The 13223-nt window shown below is 45.4% G+C and overlaps 1 protein-coding gene across 11 annotated transcripts in view; it reads right to left on the reverse strand.

Annotated features, from left to right (window-relative positions):
- Ank3 (ankyrin 3) overlaps positions 1–13223 on the reverse strand; it is a 561730-nt gene that overhangs the window by 179410 nt on the left and 369097 nt on the right. For 6 of the 11 annotated variants that reach the window (XM_040732583.1, XM_040732584.1, XM_040732586.1 and 3 more), the window contains 2 exons: positions 13118–13141; positions 11884–11982 (listed from right to left, as the gene is read on the reverse strand). In XM_040732583.1, the coding sequence (XP_040588517.1) occupies positions 11884–11982; positions 13118–13141 (123 nt within the window). The remainder of the gene's footprint in view (positions 1–11883; positions 11983–13117; positions 13142–13223) is intronic. The other 5 variants (XM_040732581.1, XM_013113893.3, XM_013113894.3 and 2 more) reach the window with 1 other exon arrangement.

Raw genomic sequence — 13223 nt, forward strand, 5'->3', positions numbered from 1 at the left:
CCAAGTCCCTCTCCTCCCTGACTTTCACAGATGCTGGACTTTTGCGTTGCTAGAGTGGCTTTCAATGTACTAAGTGGTAAATTACATATGCCTTAGTATCTTCATTTTAACCACTAAGTGCATGGTTGAGTAGCCTTATGTGATTCACACCATCACATAACCGATCTACAGAACTCTTTGTATCTTGAAAAGAGGAACTGTACCTAAGGAGAAACCCTTCACGGTTCATTCTGCCTCTGTCCCTGCGTCTGTCTGTCCTGGGGATTCCACGGAGGCGATCACTCAGTGCTCGCTTTACTGGGATGGCTCATTTCACCAAGTAGTTGCATCTTGAGGTTGAGTGACAGTCTAAATGCATGTATGTGCCACCCCCTGCTGATCCATTCACTTGTTGCTGGACACCAGGGCCTTCAGCTTCTGGGTTTTCTTGAATAATACTGCTGGAAATCCAGGTGGACAATGCCCCCTTACAATCCTTTGCGGAGTGGGAGTGGACATACACCCAGAAGTGGAATTAATGGCGCCTACAATGATTCTGCTGAGCAAGCACTGTTTTCATGGTGGCCAAATGATTTTACTTTCCTATCATGTATACAAGAGCTCCATGGTCTCCAAACCCTTAAAAACACGTGGCTTACCTAACAGCTGCCACCCTAATAGACATTCAACACACACTTTCAACTGCTATTCTTGTTGTTTTGAGCAGTGGTTCTCAACCTTCTTAGTGCTGCGACCCTTTAATACAGTTCCTCATTTTGTGGTGACCGCCCCCAACCATAAAACTATTTAATTGCCACTACATAGCTATGAGTTTTGTCATTGTACTGGATTCTAATGTAAATATCTGATATGAAGAATATCTGGTATGTGACCCCTGTGAAAAGGACATTTGACCCTACAAAGGGGTCACAACCCAGATTGAGAACCACTGTTTTAGAGACATGATCTCATTCTCTGTAGACCCAGATGGCCTGGAACTCATGGTGATTCTCTTGCTTTACCCTTCTGGGTGTTACGATTACAGATGTCAGCCACTATGTGCAACTCCATGCTTTTTAAAAATGTATATATTTCAAACTGCATTTCCAGTTATTCCATAAAAAATGAGCAATTGGGGGAGAGGGGCTCATGAGTTCCTACCTCTGGCTAAGAGTTATTAGCAATTAATGGTTGCTAGGGAGGGGGGAGTTAGCTTTCTTCAGGAGTGTGGACTCCCATAGGTTGCCCATGTTTCAATGTGTGCTCCTGTATCCATGCACATTCAGGCAGCTTAACTGGACTCAATGGGGGGACAGTTCTGGGGAGGTTGGAGGGGGAGCGGGAGTACATGGTCAAAGACGTTGTACAATGCGTGAAATTCTCAAGTCATAGGTACATGAAACTAACAGAGAAATGAGTGCCTTTATCTCAGGAAAAAGTGAGGTTGGGAGAGCACTGAAAAATGAAACAGCAAATTGGGGTGGGGGCGGGGCTGGAGAGATGGCTCTGTAGTGAGCAACGCTGGCTGCTCTTCTAGAGGACCCACGTTTGAATCCCAGTTTCCTCTCGGTGGCTCACGACCATTTACGACTCCAGTTCCAGAGATCTGACATTTTCTTCTGGTTTCCACAGACACTAGGCACACAGGTGGTCCACAGACTTATATACAGCCAAAACACTCATACACGTAAAGTAAAAGTAAAATTTAAAACTCAATTACAATCAATTTGCTTTCTGTATGTTGAAGAAAGCCATTTCAGAATTTAAGTGAAGTTGTCTAAAGACTCTAGATTTCCAGTGATGCCTCTCAGAAATAAAGTGGCTTCAATGAAACATTCAGCCTACATTTCTAACATCCTGCTACTCAAACGGGAAAAGCAAAACACGGAGGGCCATCAGAATGGCACATTTTCCTTACTGTTCTGTCAACATTGATAAGGCTGGAGCTCACCTCCATGTAGGATTTTTTTGCTTCTTTTCCCCGTAGAAAATAAATAACCTTTTGCAGATCTCTAGGATCCTAGCTCATTGGAAATTTAGTTTTTTGGGGGTTAATTTGCCTTCACTTGTTCTTTAGACAGATGGGACACTTGCTAATGTCTTTGACACATGAAGGAATAAAATTGGTGCTTCTGAGGCTCACACACAAACACGGCTAGGAAAAGATGCCTCTCCAAGTGTGCAGAGCCCTCCTCCTCCTAAGGACCTCACCCTCCTCATCCTGCACGTGTGCAGAGCTCTCCTCATTCTTAGGAACTGAGAGGTTCTCCTAAGGACCAAGATGCAGCTACTTCCAGTGTCCAGAGCCTCGTCCTCAGTTTCCAGGAATTGCTGCAGTACACCGTGCCCTGTGCTGACTCTCTTCCAGTCCAAGGGATACCCTAGCTCTCTCTGATGGTCCTGAATTGAGGTCATGTGACTTGAGAAAGATAGCCTAAGTTCAGAACCCTGCCCTGTTACTTTACTCCCAGTATAACCTAGGACCAGCAATTCCTTGGTCACTTTAATTTGTTCCTCTGTAAAAGTATTTGTTCTTGTGGGTTTCAAAGGAAACACTTATATGTATGCCGTTTATAAGTTGTAAAATACAGTGTAAACCTAGATTGCTATTAAAATATTATAAACATTGAGGTAATGGCTAAGAGCCTTTTATTAAAAATACTTTAAAAGATTTCTATGATGCAACTTTGGGCAACTTGTAGACAAAGATTCTTCCACCCTGACTATGGTAAATATTTTCTAATCCTGTCTGATCAAAAGAATGATGGGACATACTTGTTAAAAATGTGGATGGCAAAGTGCCCACTACGGGCTTCATGAATCGGCGAGAGGCCTTCATTTATGAACTATTGGGAAATTCATTTTCAATCTCAAGACTCACTGGGCCTTACTTATTGTTACTACAGCCTTGCCTTGTCTGTCTTGCCAAAAATGTGCATTCCATGTCTTTGTTATGAGGTCATCAGATTTCTGGTCATGGAGAGTTTATTCCAAAGCATGATTGCCAAAGAATAAAAGATGGATTTAATTCATCCTATCCCCAGACACTTGCAGAGAACAAACTGCCAGCCATCAGGAGAGACTGGTTTCTCTTGGATGGCCTGCAGCCTACATGAAGTCTATGCTCAGTCACATAAGGGGTCTGTAGCGTCAGAATCTTCATTGCTGTGTGTGTGTGTGTGTGTGTGTGTGTGTGTGAGCGCATGCACATGCTTGCTCTCTCACTCACACACACATGTACACATATGTGTACATAGAGTCCAGAGGTTGACATCTTCAATTGCTCTCCATTTTACTTTTGAGCCAGGATCTCTCCCTGAATACACAGCTCACAGGCTTGGCTAGGCTGGATGATTGGTTCCTGAGATCCTCCTATTTCTCCATCATCTTCTCCAGTGTCAGGGCTGTAGATAAGTGTTGCCATGAATGGCTTTTTATGTGGGTTCTGAGATCCAAACTCATGTCCTCATGCTTGCGCAGTAGGTGCTTTCCTGGCTAAGCCATCTCTCTACTTTTTTTTTTTGGTTTTACGAGACAGGGTTTCTCTGTATTGTTTTGGAGGCTGTCAGTCCAGCCCGGCCTCAAACTCACAGAGATCCGCCTGCCTCTGCCTCCCGAGTGCTGGGATTAAAGGCGTGCGCCACCACCGCCCGGCCTCTCTATTGTTTCTTTTCCCAAAGTACTTCAGAGGCATGCACACACAGTTACTTCCTAGTGTCTTAGTGTAAAATGGAAATCACCACCATCACGCATGGCCTCGCTAAGAGCCGTAAATGAAGTACTGGGCGGGGCACTCACTACTGCACCTGTTGTTCAGCAATGGAGGAACCTAGGTTGCTTGGACTTCTTCATGACTTTTTCCACCTCTTTTCAAAGACCCTGTAGTGGGAACTAAGAGATACTGTCAGTAGCTGTTTGGTGTCCCTACAAGGAGAAATCTCATGTAAGAACCAACATCTAGACCCTCCCTCTGCCCATGCCGGATGTGGCCCTACTCCATTGCATGGTGTAAACAGGTGCTTGGTTCATGTGTTTGGGCAGTTGTATTATGGCGTCGGCCTACTGGTGTGTGATTTGCAAGGGACCCTGCTGTGCACAGAGGCTGAGCCACCCAGGACCTCTCTCATCACACAGCAGACACAGTGAAAACCAAAAAAGGCCTCCAGGGTGCAAAAGATCAAAGTATATTATACATAAGTATGGAAGGGCCACAATGAAGCCCTTTGTTATATACAGCATACACTAATAATGAACAAAAGTCTTCTATCAATTTCCAAACTTTCCAAGGAGAGTGATGCTCCCTTTCCCCTTGAGAGGTTCTGGGAGGACTGTGGAGAGGATAAGGCACCCAGGGTCAGTCATGCCTCACCCACAGTGACTGGAATAGCAAGAGCTCCCATCCAAGCCTGGCTTCCTTTCCACACACCTCACAATGTTCTCGGGACACTTCTTCTATTATAGCTTCTCCATGTAGACCAGCAGTGACTCCCTCCTATCTGCAGGCCCCAGGCCTGTGGCCTCAGCCTGGCTGCCATTGCCTTGATTGGCCTCACCATGTTCCCCAGTATCATTCAAACTTGCACACTCGAGCTGCAGCCTCCACGGCTTTTCTCCTTTAGGTCTTAATGCTGCTTGTCACTGTGCCGCCAACTGCACATGCTAGCAGGCACTCTGCCTCTTGAATACCTTGGCTGACTCCATAACTGTGTTTCTACTCAAGGGTCATGTCACCAGGCTTTCCAACTATGTTAATCTGTTCAGGTCTCCTCCCTGAACCTAATTTCATGGACCCTCTTGCTTCCAAGAGGGAGGGCCAAGTCAATGACCATGCATGGGCCCAGAGACACTTACCCCATCACTTTGGCTTTTGCAAAGTGCTAACCTCCTCCCTCTATGGGCCTCTCTGTCCTTCCATGTCTCTCAAAGCCCTAGAGGAAGGATCCACCCCTCTCCCCACAATTTCCAGGGAGGTGCCTGAAGTGGTAGGGGAGAGGATGAGGGCACATCTGAGCAATCCAAAAGTACTGAGGACAGCCAGTGTGGAAAATGTGCTGGAATGTTCAGGTCAGGCCGGGTCACAGCAGCCCAGTGCAACTCCTTCCTCAAGCTAACTGATGGAAAGGAAAATTCTCAAGCTAGAGAATAAGTCTTTTTCTTTTCTTTTTTTTTTTTTTTTTTGTGCAGATGAGGAAAGCCAAGCTCCGCTGACTCCGACCTTAATAGCATTTTTGATTTGCAGGATTTCAAAATAGGATTTATTCAGGTCATCGAGAAACACTCTCAGCGAATAGATTGAAGTCTAGGGGAAACGGGAGAGGAACAGGTGCCTTGCGGTTTCCTGTCACTTTGTTGCTCATTATTGGAGTCTTTCCTTCCCTGAGCTATGACACATGACTAACTTCTTTTTTTTAAATTGAAGGTTTATTTTATTTTTATCATGTGTGTGCTTCTGTGTATGTGGGTGCTGAGGAGACCAGAAGGGGGCATTGGATCCCCTGGAGCCTTAGTCATGAGCTGTCCGCCTGGCTTGGGTACTGGGAAGCAAACCCGGGTTCACTAAATTGCTGCATATGGTGGTGCGTGCCTTTAATCCCAGCACTTGGGAGACAGAGATGGGCAGATTGCCATGAGTTTAAAGCCAGCCTGATTTACACAGCGAGATCCAGGCCAGCAAGAACTACATAGTGAGACCCTGTCTGAAAACAAAACAAAATATAATAAAAACAAATCAAAAACAAAAATTGCAGGTCAGGTGGGAAAGCGTGGTACAAGTCACTGATTCAACCTCCTGGGATGCTGAGACAGAATGCCGAGGGCAGTCTGGAATACACAGTGAACCCTTGTCTCCAAAAATAAAGATAGGTCCAGGGATGAAGGGACCTTGCCCAGACCCTGACCGTGACCAGTACACCAGGGAAGGGCCGTCTGCTGAGGTCCCACGCGTTTCCTGTCTTTGCTTTACATTGCTTGTTAAGAAACTCACCCTTGGGGTGAGGAACAAATGAACCCCACACCACATGGAAAGACAGCAACACAGTGTAGGAGTAAATCCGCGACAAATGTATCTCTTTAAAAAAAGTAGGAGCCGGGCGTTGGTGGCACACGCCTCTAATCCCAGCACTGGGGAGGCAGAGGCAGGTGGCTCTCTGTGAATTCCAGGCCAGCCTGGTATACAGAGGGAGTTCTAGGACAGCCTCCAAAACAATACAGAGACATCCTGTCTCAAAAAACCAAAAAAAAAAAAAATAGGAGATTCTCCAAGGTTGAGGAATTGAGAGAAAGGTTGAGATGGCATGCATGTTTTAAGAAATAATCTATACAAAGGTGAATTCTTCTGTCTATCTTGCAAAAACTCACTGATTTTGTTCCTTCCAAGATAGAAACGCTGATATGACCATGGCAACAAGGGTATGATGGACGTAGGGACTATGTGGGGTGGCCACGTTCCTATAACTCACATTCTTTTACCAACATTTCAAATCTTTGTTTTCATTTTAATGTTTTGCAACATTTTGATGTGGTAGAGGCTACATTTGGAGATACATCCATTTAAGGAACATGTGTATTTATAAGGATTAACATGCAAAATAAGTAGAAGTTACAGGTGGCTTTTTACCTCCTTTTATTTGATTAAAAAAAACCTGTATTTTGAGGGAAACACATTTTAAACCTGTGTATGTGAAGATTTTGTTCCACAAACCAAAGTCTAGTCTTCTTAATCCTCAACCCTTAAAACAGACATTTGGGGTTCAGTCACACTCCTAATTGGGGTATGCTGACGTCCCTTTATACACTCTCTGGATATTGTCTAAACTGTGCCCTCATGGTCCCAATGCCAGCACCCATGGCTTGGCAGTCCTGTCTTCCAAGATCATCAACACATGTGAGTCACATGATGCTCAGAGCACCTGTCCTTCACCAAACCTAAGTGGTGAACATCTCGGTGGAATCCCATTGACTCTCATGGCAGCCTTCCTCCCGCTGATCTTGGCTGGGGGGCGGCTAATGAGTCTAAACATGTTAGAGGCTGAAGCAACGGGAGTTTGGTGAGCTGAGAAAGAACTGGGCTTGAGAACAACATCTGCCCATATGCAATGGGCAAGGAAACCTGTAAGTAATGTCTTCATTCTTCCTCAAATTTTGCAATTTTATCTTGAGTCTGTCCTGTGACCAGGTTTCTGAGCTATCTACTCCACAGACTCCATTAACACACAACAGAACACAGACCTGACCTTGAGAAATTCAAAATCTCATGTGTGTACAGCAGGGCATTGGAGGATGCTGTCAATATATTTTGTTACACTCCAGTCCTCATATATCTTTGAGATATTAAGTTTAAAAAGCCTAATGTGGAAGAAGGGATTTAGCACATGCTTAATTAATTATAGCTTTAAGATCACTGTTGCCATAAATTCTACTTGAGAAGAAAGGAAGGAAAAGGGGTTGGGTGTGTGTGTGTGGGGGTTTCTTGATGCTGTTCACACTTAGAGCCAGCCCCTCCCTTGAATGGAATGCTACAGAACCTTCTGGTGACTCCATTGGTATGCTGGTATGCCAAAGGTGCCTGGCCACAGCAGGGAGACAAAGGGCTCTCTGGCCACCAAAACACCCTGCTCTCTTGTTTTCAGAACAGTGAGGAATGGTTTTTTCAGATAAATGGCTTTTTTATCTTCAAAGAAGCTGTGGTCATAAGCAGCACACTCACTGGGCATAGTGAGTTCTGCCCTGGAAGGCTGAGAGGGTGAAGCTCCTGCCAAAGTCAACAGCACTGAGGCTGGTGTGGAGAGATGTCTGGGAAGCAGAGAGAAGCTATGGACAGCAGGGATCTCTAAAGTACAGGACTACAGACAGGGCACAATATAGACAGCAACAGAACATGCAAAATGGACAAAATCACAGTTAACGTGATGTTCGAAGACGAGGGAAGAGTGGAAACCTACAGGGCAGGGAGCAAACACCTTCCCGGAGAGGCAGGTGACATGTAGAGGTCCCTGTGTCACCCACCCCCAACTACCCCCACCCCTGTGATGTGGAACTGGGGTTAGGGGCTCTGTTTTCATCTTCTCTGTCAGCCTCAAAGTGTTACATATCTGCGCTGTGTATTACACAAACCTTTTGCCATAGACAAGTGTTGAACACCTGGAATGTTCTTGAGAAGGAGGACATGACATGTTAAGAGAGAGTTTTACAATGTGGCCTTGGCTGGCTGGAGCTGGTTATGTAGATCACCCTGACATCGAACTCTGCCTGACTCTACCTGCTGTGTGGGGCACCATGCTCAGCCCAAGGGATATGCATTTTAAATTCGGTTTAAATTAAAATTAGCCACACTCATGAGTGGCTATGGCAGCCCAGGGGTGGAATAAAGAGTTCTGGATTCTTGTTTGGGCTCCAAGGTCCTCAAAATAATGGAAAGTAGATCTATCACGCGACCCAGATACACCACTGCTAGTATTTATGAACAGGACTCCAATACCACAGAGATCCTTGCACACCAATGCTCACTGCCAACATTTATAATGATATATATATATATGCATATATGTATGAAATTGCTGAAGAATTGAATTAATAATAGGAATAAAATAAAAGTACTTTTGTATTTATATAATCCATACTCCATGTATACATCTACATATATTAAAGGTTTGAAGTCTACATTTGTTATATTATTTTACTCCCCAACTAATTGCAGTCACCTGGCAACAAACCCTTTCCTTTTCTATTCAATCCTTGTAGAGATACTCTGCCTGTTCTAGTCTGCAAACCACTTGGAATCTTCTACAACAAATCTCTAACCCTTTCAGGGGCCAGACCAGGATGTGCTAAGCACCACAGCATATGAGACTTGACAAACATCCACTTAATGGGATTTGGCCTTTCGTCACCCCAGTGCAGAAGTGCTCCTTCCTGGAATGACAATCAGCAGGGAGGGCCTCTGGAGTGTCTCAGTTACAATCTCTTCCCCAAGAGAGGGAGGACTTGCTATGACAGCAAGGGTCATGCATACATTCCGGTAGTGTCAAAGCTGTCATGGCTGACTCAGTTCAGGCTGCAAAATGCTGACACTGTGCTGCAGCCTCTGGCAGTTCTCCTGTAGGGGACCCAGGGATGGCGTGGGTGAGCTGCACAGATCATACAAAAGGAAGTGCTGAAGGTGCCAGCTGGGGCAGTTTATAACACGGGGCAAAGCCACAATGCAGAAATGAAAACTTACAAAGCGCAAGTCTGGGAACTGTGATGACGGAATGTGGGCATGTCCTGCCCTGGAGTTGTCAGAATTGCTCCTGGGGTCCACATCTGCCCCTCCTTGGTCATACTGGTTTGTTTCTGTCCCTCGTCTGTTTCAGAAACATCTACACCTGCAGGGGCTGTCTTGGATCCCATTTGCCAGGACTTTCAGGAGGTAGCATGTTCCTCCCCAGCCTGCAGTGCTGCCAACAGCCACCAGCCTAAATCTGCCACAGTTCAATCCTCTACCATACCCAGTCATAGTAAAAAAGCAGAACCCTAACCTCTCCCTAAAGACAGAGGGAGCTTCCGCAGTGTGATACCCCTAAATATCTCCTACCCCACCATCTACACCTGCTTCTTATTCTGTGACTTATGGTTATAATTTGCGGCCAGTTCTTAGTCAGTGAAACCAAACTTTCCCCCTTTATTGCTCTGAGCAAAGTGATTGTAAGCCTAACTGCAACTTTTACCTGCTTCATGACGGAATATGCCTCTGAACGTAGGCAGGCAGAGACCCCTGTACACCACATTAGTAAAATGACAGGCTGCTAATGGGAAGTTACTAGGAATTTGGGGTGTAAGATGGGTAAGCTCTTCCTAAGGAGGCTTCTCTGACACCCTAAAGTCAGCCAGCCAGCACAGTCAACAAAGAGATACAGAGGCTGCTGGGAGTAAGCAAGAGTGCAGGGCTCCTATATGTAATATATAAGCGAACGGCAGTACAGCCTTCACCACATGGTGCTGGAGGCCTCATCAATTGGGATAGGCTGCAGAGGATGGCTTTAAGATCCAGTCAAAAGCAGCAAGTGTGGCATATTTCATACCAACACAAGTGTAATTTTTTTTGCAATACTTTGGTGATGCGTGTGAGGTCAACAGACAGGTCTGAGGTTTCCAGTGATCTTTACTCAATAAGGGATCATCACTCATAATGAGTGCAGTCATTGTAGGGAGGGAAATGGATACACTCAGGTCGCCTAAAGGAGTGTGACAATACTGTCATTTTCTCTGCATTTGCTTAAGCATTCCTGCAAATCTAAACTTATTTTCAGCAGCCATGGACAATTTCTCAACAATTGGTAGAGGCCAACTTCAAAGCCATTCCAATTTGGATTTTCCAAAGTCCTAATTAGAAGATGAGGCTTAATGAGGTTTTGATTGTCCTGTGAGTTATGCGAATGAACCCAGAAATGGTCTTTGGTGTTCATATTGCCTTAAAGAAGCACTCAGAAGTTGTCCTTCAGAGAGCCAAAGTTGGCTTTGGAGCCAACTGGGATCACTCGCAGAACTCCAAATGAGGAGAAGTAACTCTTTCCAACCACTCAAACCAACAAAGGCTTTTATTAAATGGATGGCCTGAGTGGGTGGAATCTATTCTGGTGCTACCTGAAAGCTCACTACTTTTTCCGAAACTAATGAACCATAAGAAAACTGGCCAACTGGTGGTGGCAGAAGACGCCTTTAATCCCAGCACTCGGGAGGCAGAGGCAGGAGGATCTATGTGGGCTCGAGGCCAGTCTAGTCTACAGAGTGAGTTCTAGGACAGCCAAGGCTGTTACACAGAGAAACCCTGTCTTGGGAAAAAGAGAAGACTGCTCAACTGCCTTAAGTTAGATAAGGGAGTTAAAGTAAGTGATTTCATTTTCTGAGTCAAAAATCTTGCCTCTTTTAACCACTGGCTAAAGAATCAGGGCTAAGCCTACTTGGCCTGTCAAACAGGGATGAATTAGGCTTTTCTTCTTGAGATATAATGCTTGGCCTAGCACTGCCCACCTTCTAACTACTTCAAAGGTAATTTTACTTTGAGTGCTATACAGCTAGTACTGGCCTTACATCCCAACTCACCTCACCCCATCCTTCAAGAAGACGAGCTTGCTGGAAGGAAAATGCCCCAGGTGTGGTATGTTGGTACGTGGGGGTGTTCTGGCTGGAACTTTCTGTGACTCCATAGTGAGTTGATATCCCTTTATTATGGCTCATATTTCCTTTTATGATTTAAACTAGTTCACTTTACAGATAGTAAACTTACAACCAAACACAAGGAGTTTCACCCCTACATACAATACGTTACGATCATAACCACACCCTGACTTCCCCCTCCAACTTTATTTGGATCCCTTCAATGTATTTGTCCACTATCTTCATGCCCCCTTTAAAAATACTCCATTGAGTTAAATTAATGCTACCTGTGTACATGGGTTTGGGGCTATCCACTGGAACATGGGTAACCCTACAGTGGCCACAGTCTCAGGGGAAAATGACTCTCCTTCACCCGGTCACCATCAACTGTCAATAGCTCCTCAGTCAGGTGAGGGGTGAGACCCTGGGAGCCACTCTCATACCCATGCAATTGCACAGTTTCTAACATTTCTAGAATATTTCACTTGGAGAACTGTCCATGGTTTTCAGAGGTGGGAATTGCAATTACATGTATTTTCTCTATGAAAGGTTATTATTTGCGATCCATCCCATTGACATATACTCCCATTCAATGTCTACCTTGCCCGTCAGGAAACAAGCATGTCTATGTAATAACAAGAAATATGCCAGGTAAGACAATATGTCCAATTTCCCAGTGACTGGAAGGCCATGCCCCAGCCCATTCCTGAGCCTGGGCAATGAGTCATCAAAGTCATCTGGAGATGTGATAGTTCCTTTCCATGTACTCACTCGTGCGGTGAAGTCTACGGCAGCCGCTCGATTTAACAGCAACGTGGCCACGTTAATATTCCCGTAGTGGGCAGCTATGTGAAGCGGGGTGAAGCCACTCTGTGAAGAAAACACAATGGATGGTCAGTTGATTCCTTCCAGATTCTCTTATGCTTACACCAAAATAAGGGAGCCAAATATTCTGGGGTCCACATTCCATTCTGTGCTAGGCTTCAGTCAGGGCCAATGGTTCACAGGGTTTCTAAGGAAACCCAAACTCACTGACAGAGGGAGAGTCAGGGAAAACCCAGGGATAGAGACTCATGAACTAAGGAATCCTCTAGCAGAACTGTGTAGAAGCCAACATCTCAAAGACCCTCATAGTTCACAGTGATGTGGCTTCATCCCTACTACTGCTTTAGGGCAGGTAGGAGAATTGGACATGGAAACTCATGAGAACAAATTCAGTTAGTTTTATATGACATAAACTCAGGCTAACCAACGGTAAATGTCAGTCTTAAGGACTAAAGCAATTTGGGGGTGGGCAGAGGTATTCTGCCATTGAGGTGATTCTTAAACTGAGGGGAGCCACGTTCTACGAGGAATCCAGATGCTCATCTGTTCGTTAGCCAGGGCCTACTCAGCAGCACGATTTTACGGGTGCTTTTCTACCATGGTGGTTTTACTTCCTTAAAAAAATGCCAGACATGCAGCGATTCACTTATCTCACTCCCCCACCCCGAATCATAACCTTAGAAGAGGTGATGCGTGTCTAGTTTGTTAGCAAGCTTCTTAGCCATGCTAGCCATCACTGCCTCTCATGGAAGGAAGGTGGGTTATCGTTCTGAATAACTCTCCTGTTGCTGACACCATGGAGGGCAAGTGTCATGCAGAACCCTAGAGACTGAGACCCGGAGGAGTGGAGCGACAGGGGTGTCTGCAGCTTCAGGTACAGCGGACAAGCATCGAAAGTCTCAGAGGGCTTCGTCTCTGTTTACAGATACCCAAAGGTATTTCGAGGATTCCTGAATCTTCCTTCCCAATGCCAAGTTCAGCTGCAGAAAGCCCTGGCAGTTAACCCGCTGTCTGCTCTGGCACATGCTCCTTCAAGGGTAGGGTTGGGTGAAGCAGGAATCTAGCCTACAGAAGGCAATGCAGAGAAGAGGGGGAGGGGATGAGGCAGCAAACCTAGGAAATGGAAAGCGATGAGGCAGATCCCGGTTATACAAGTAGGGAGACAGATACATATATATACCTCAGTTGCTCTATTCACCACCATCTAGGTTAACACATTGGGAGGCAAAGAGGAGGAAAAAATGAACGGTTAGTTCACTCGGTGACACGGACTGCAGAAAGCTCAT

Source organism: Mesocricetus auratus, unplaced genomic scaffold (genome assembly GCF_017639785.1).
Source record: "Mesocricetus auratus isolate SY011 unplaced genomic scaffold, BCM_Maur_2.0 Super-Scaffold_100027, whole genome shotgun sequence".
NCBI lineage: Eukaryota > Metazoa > Chordata > Mammalia > Rodentia > Cricetidae > Mesocricetus > Mesocricetus auratus.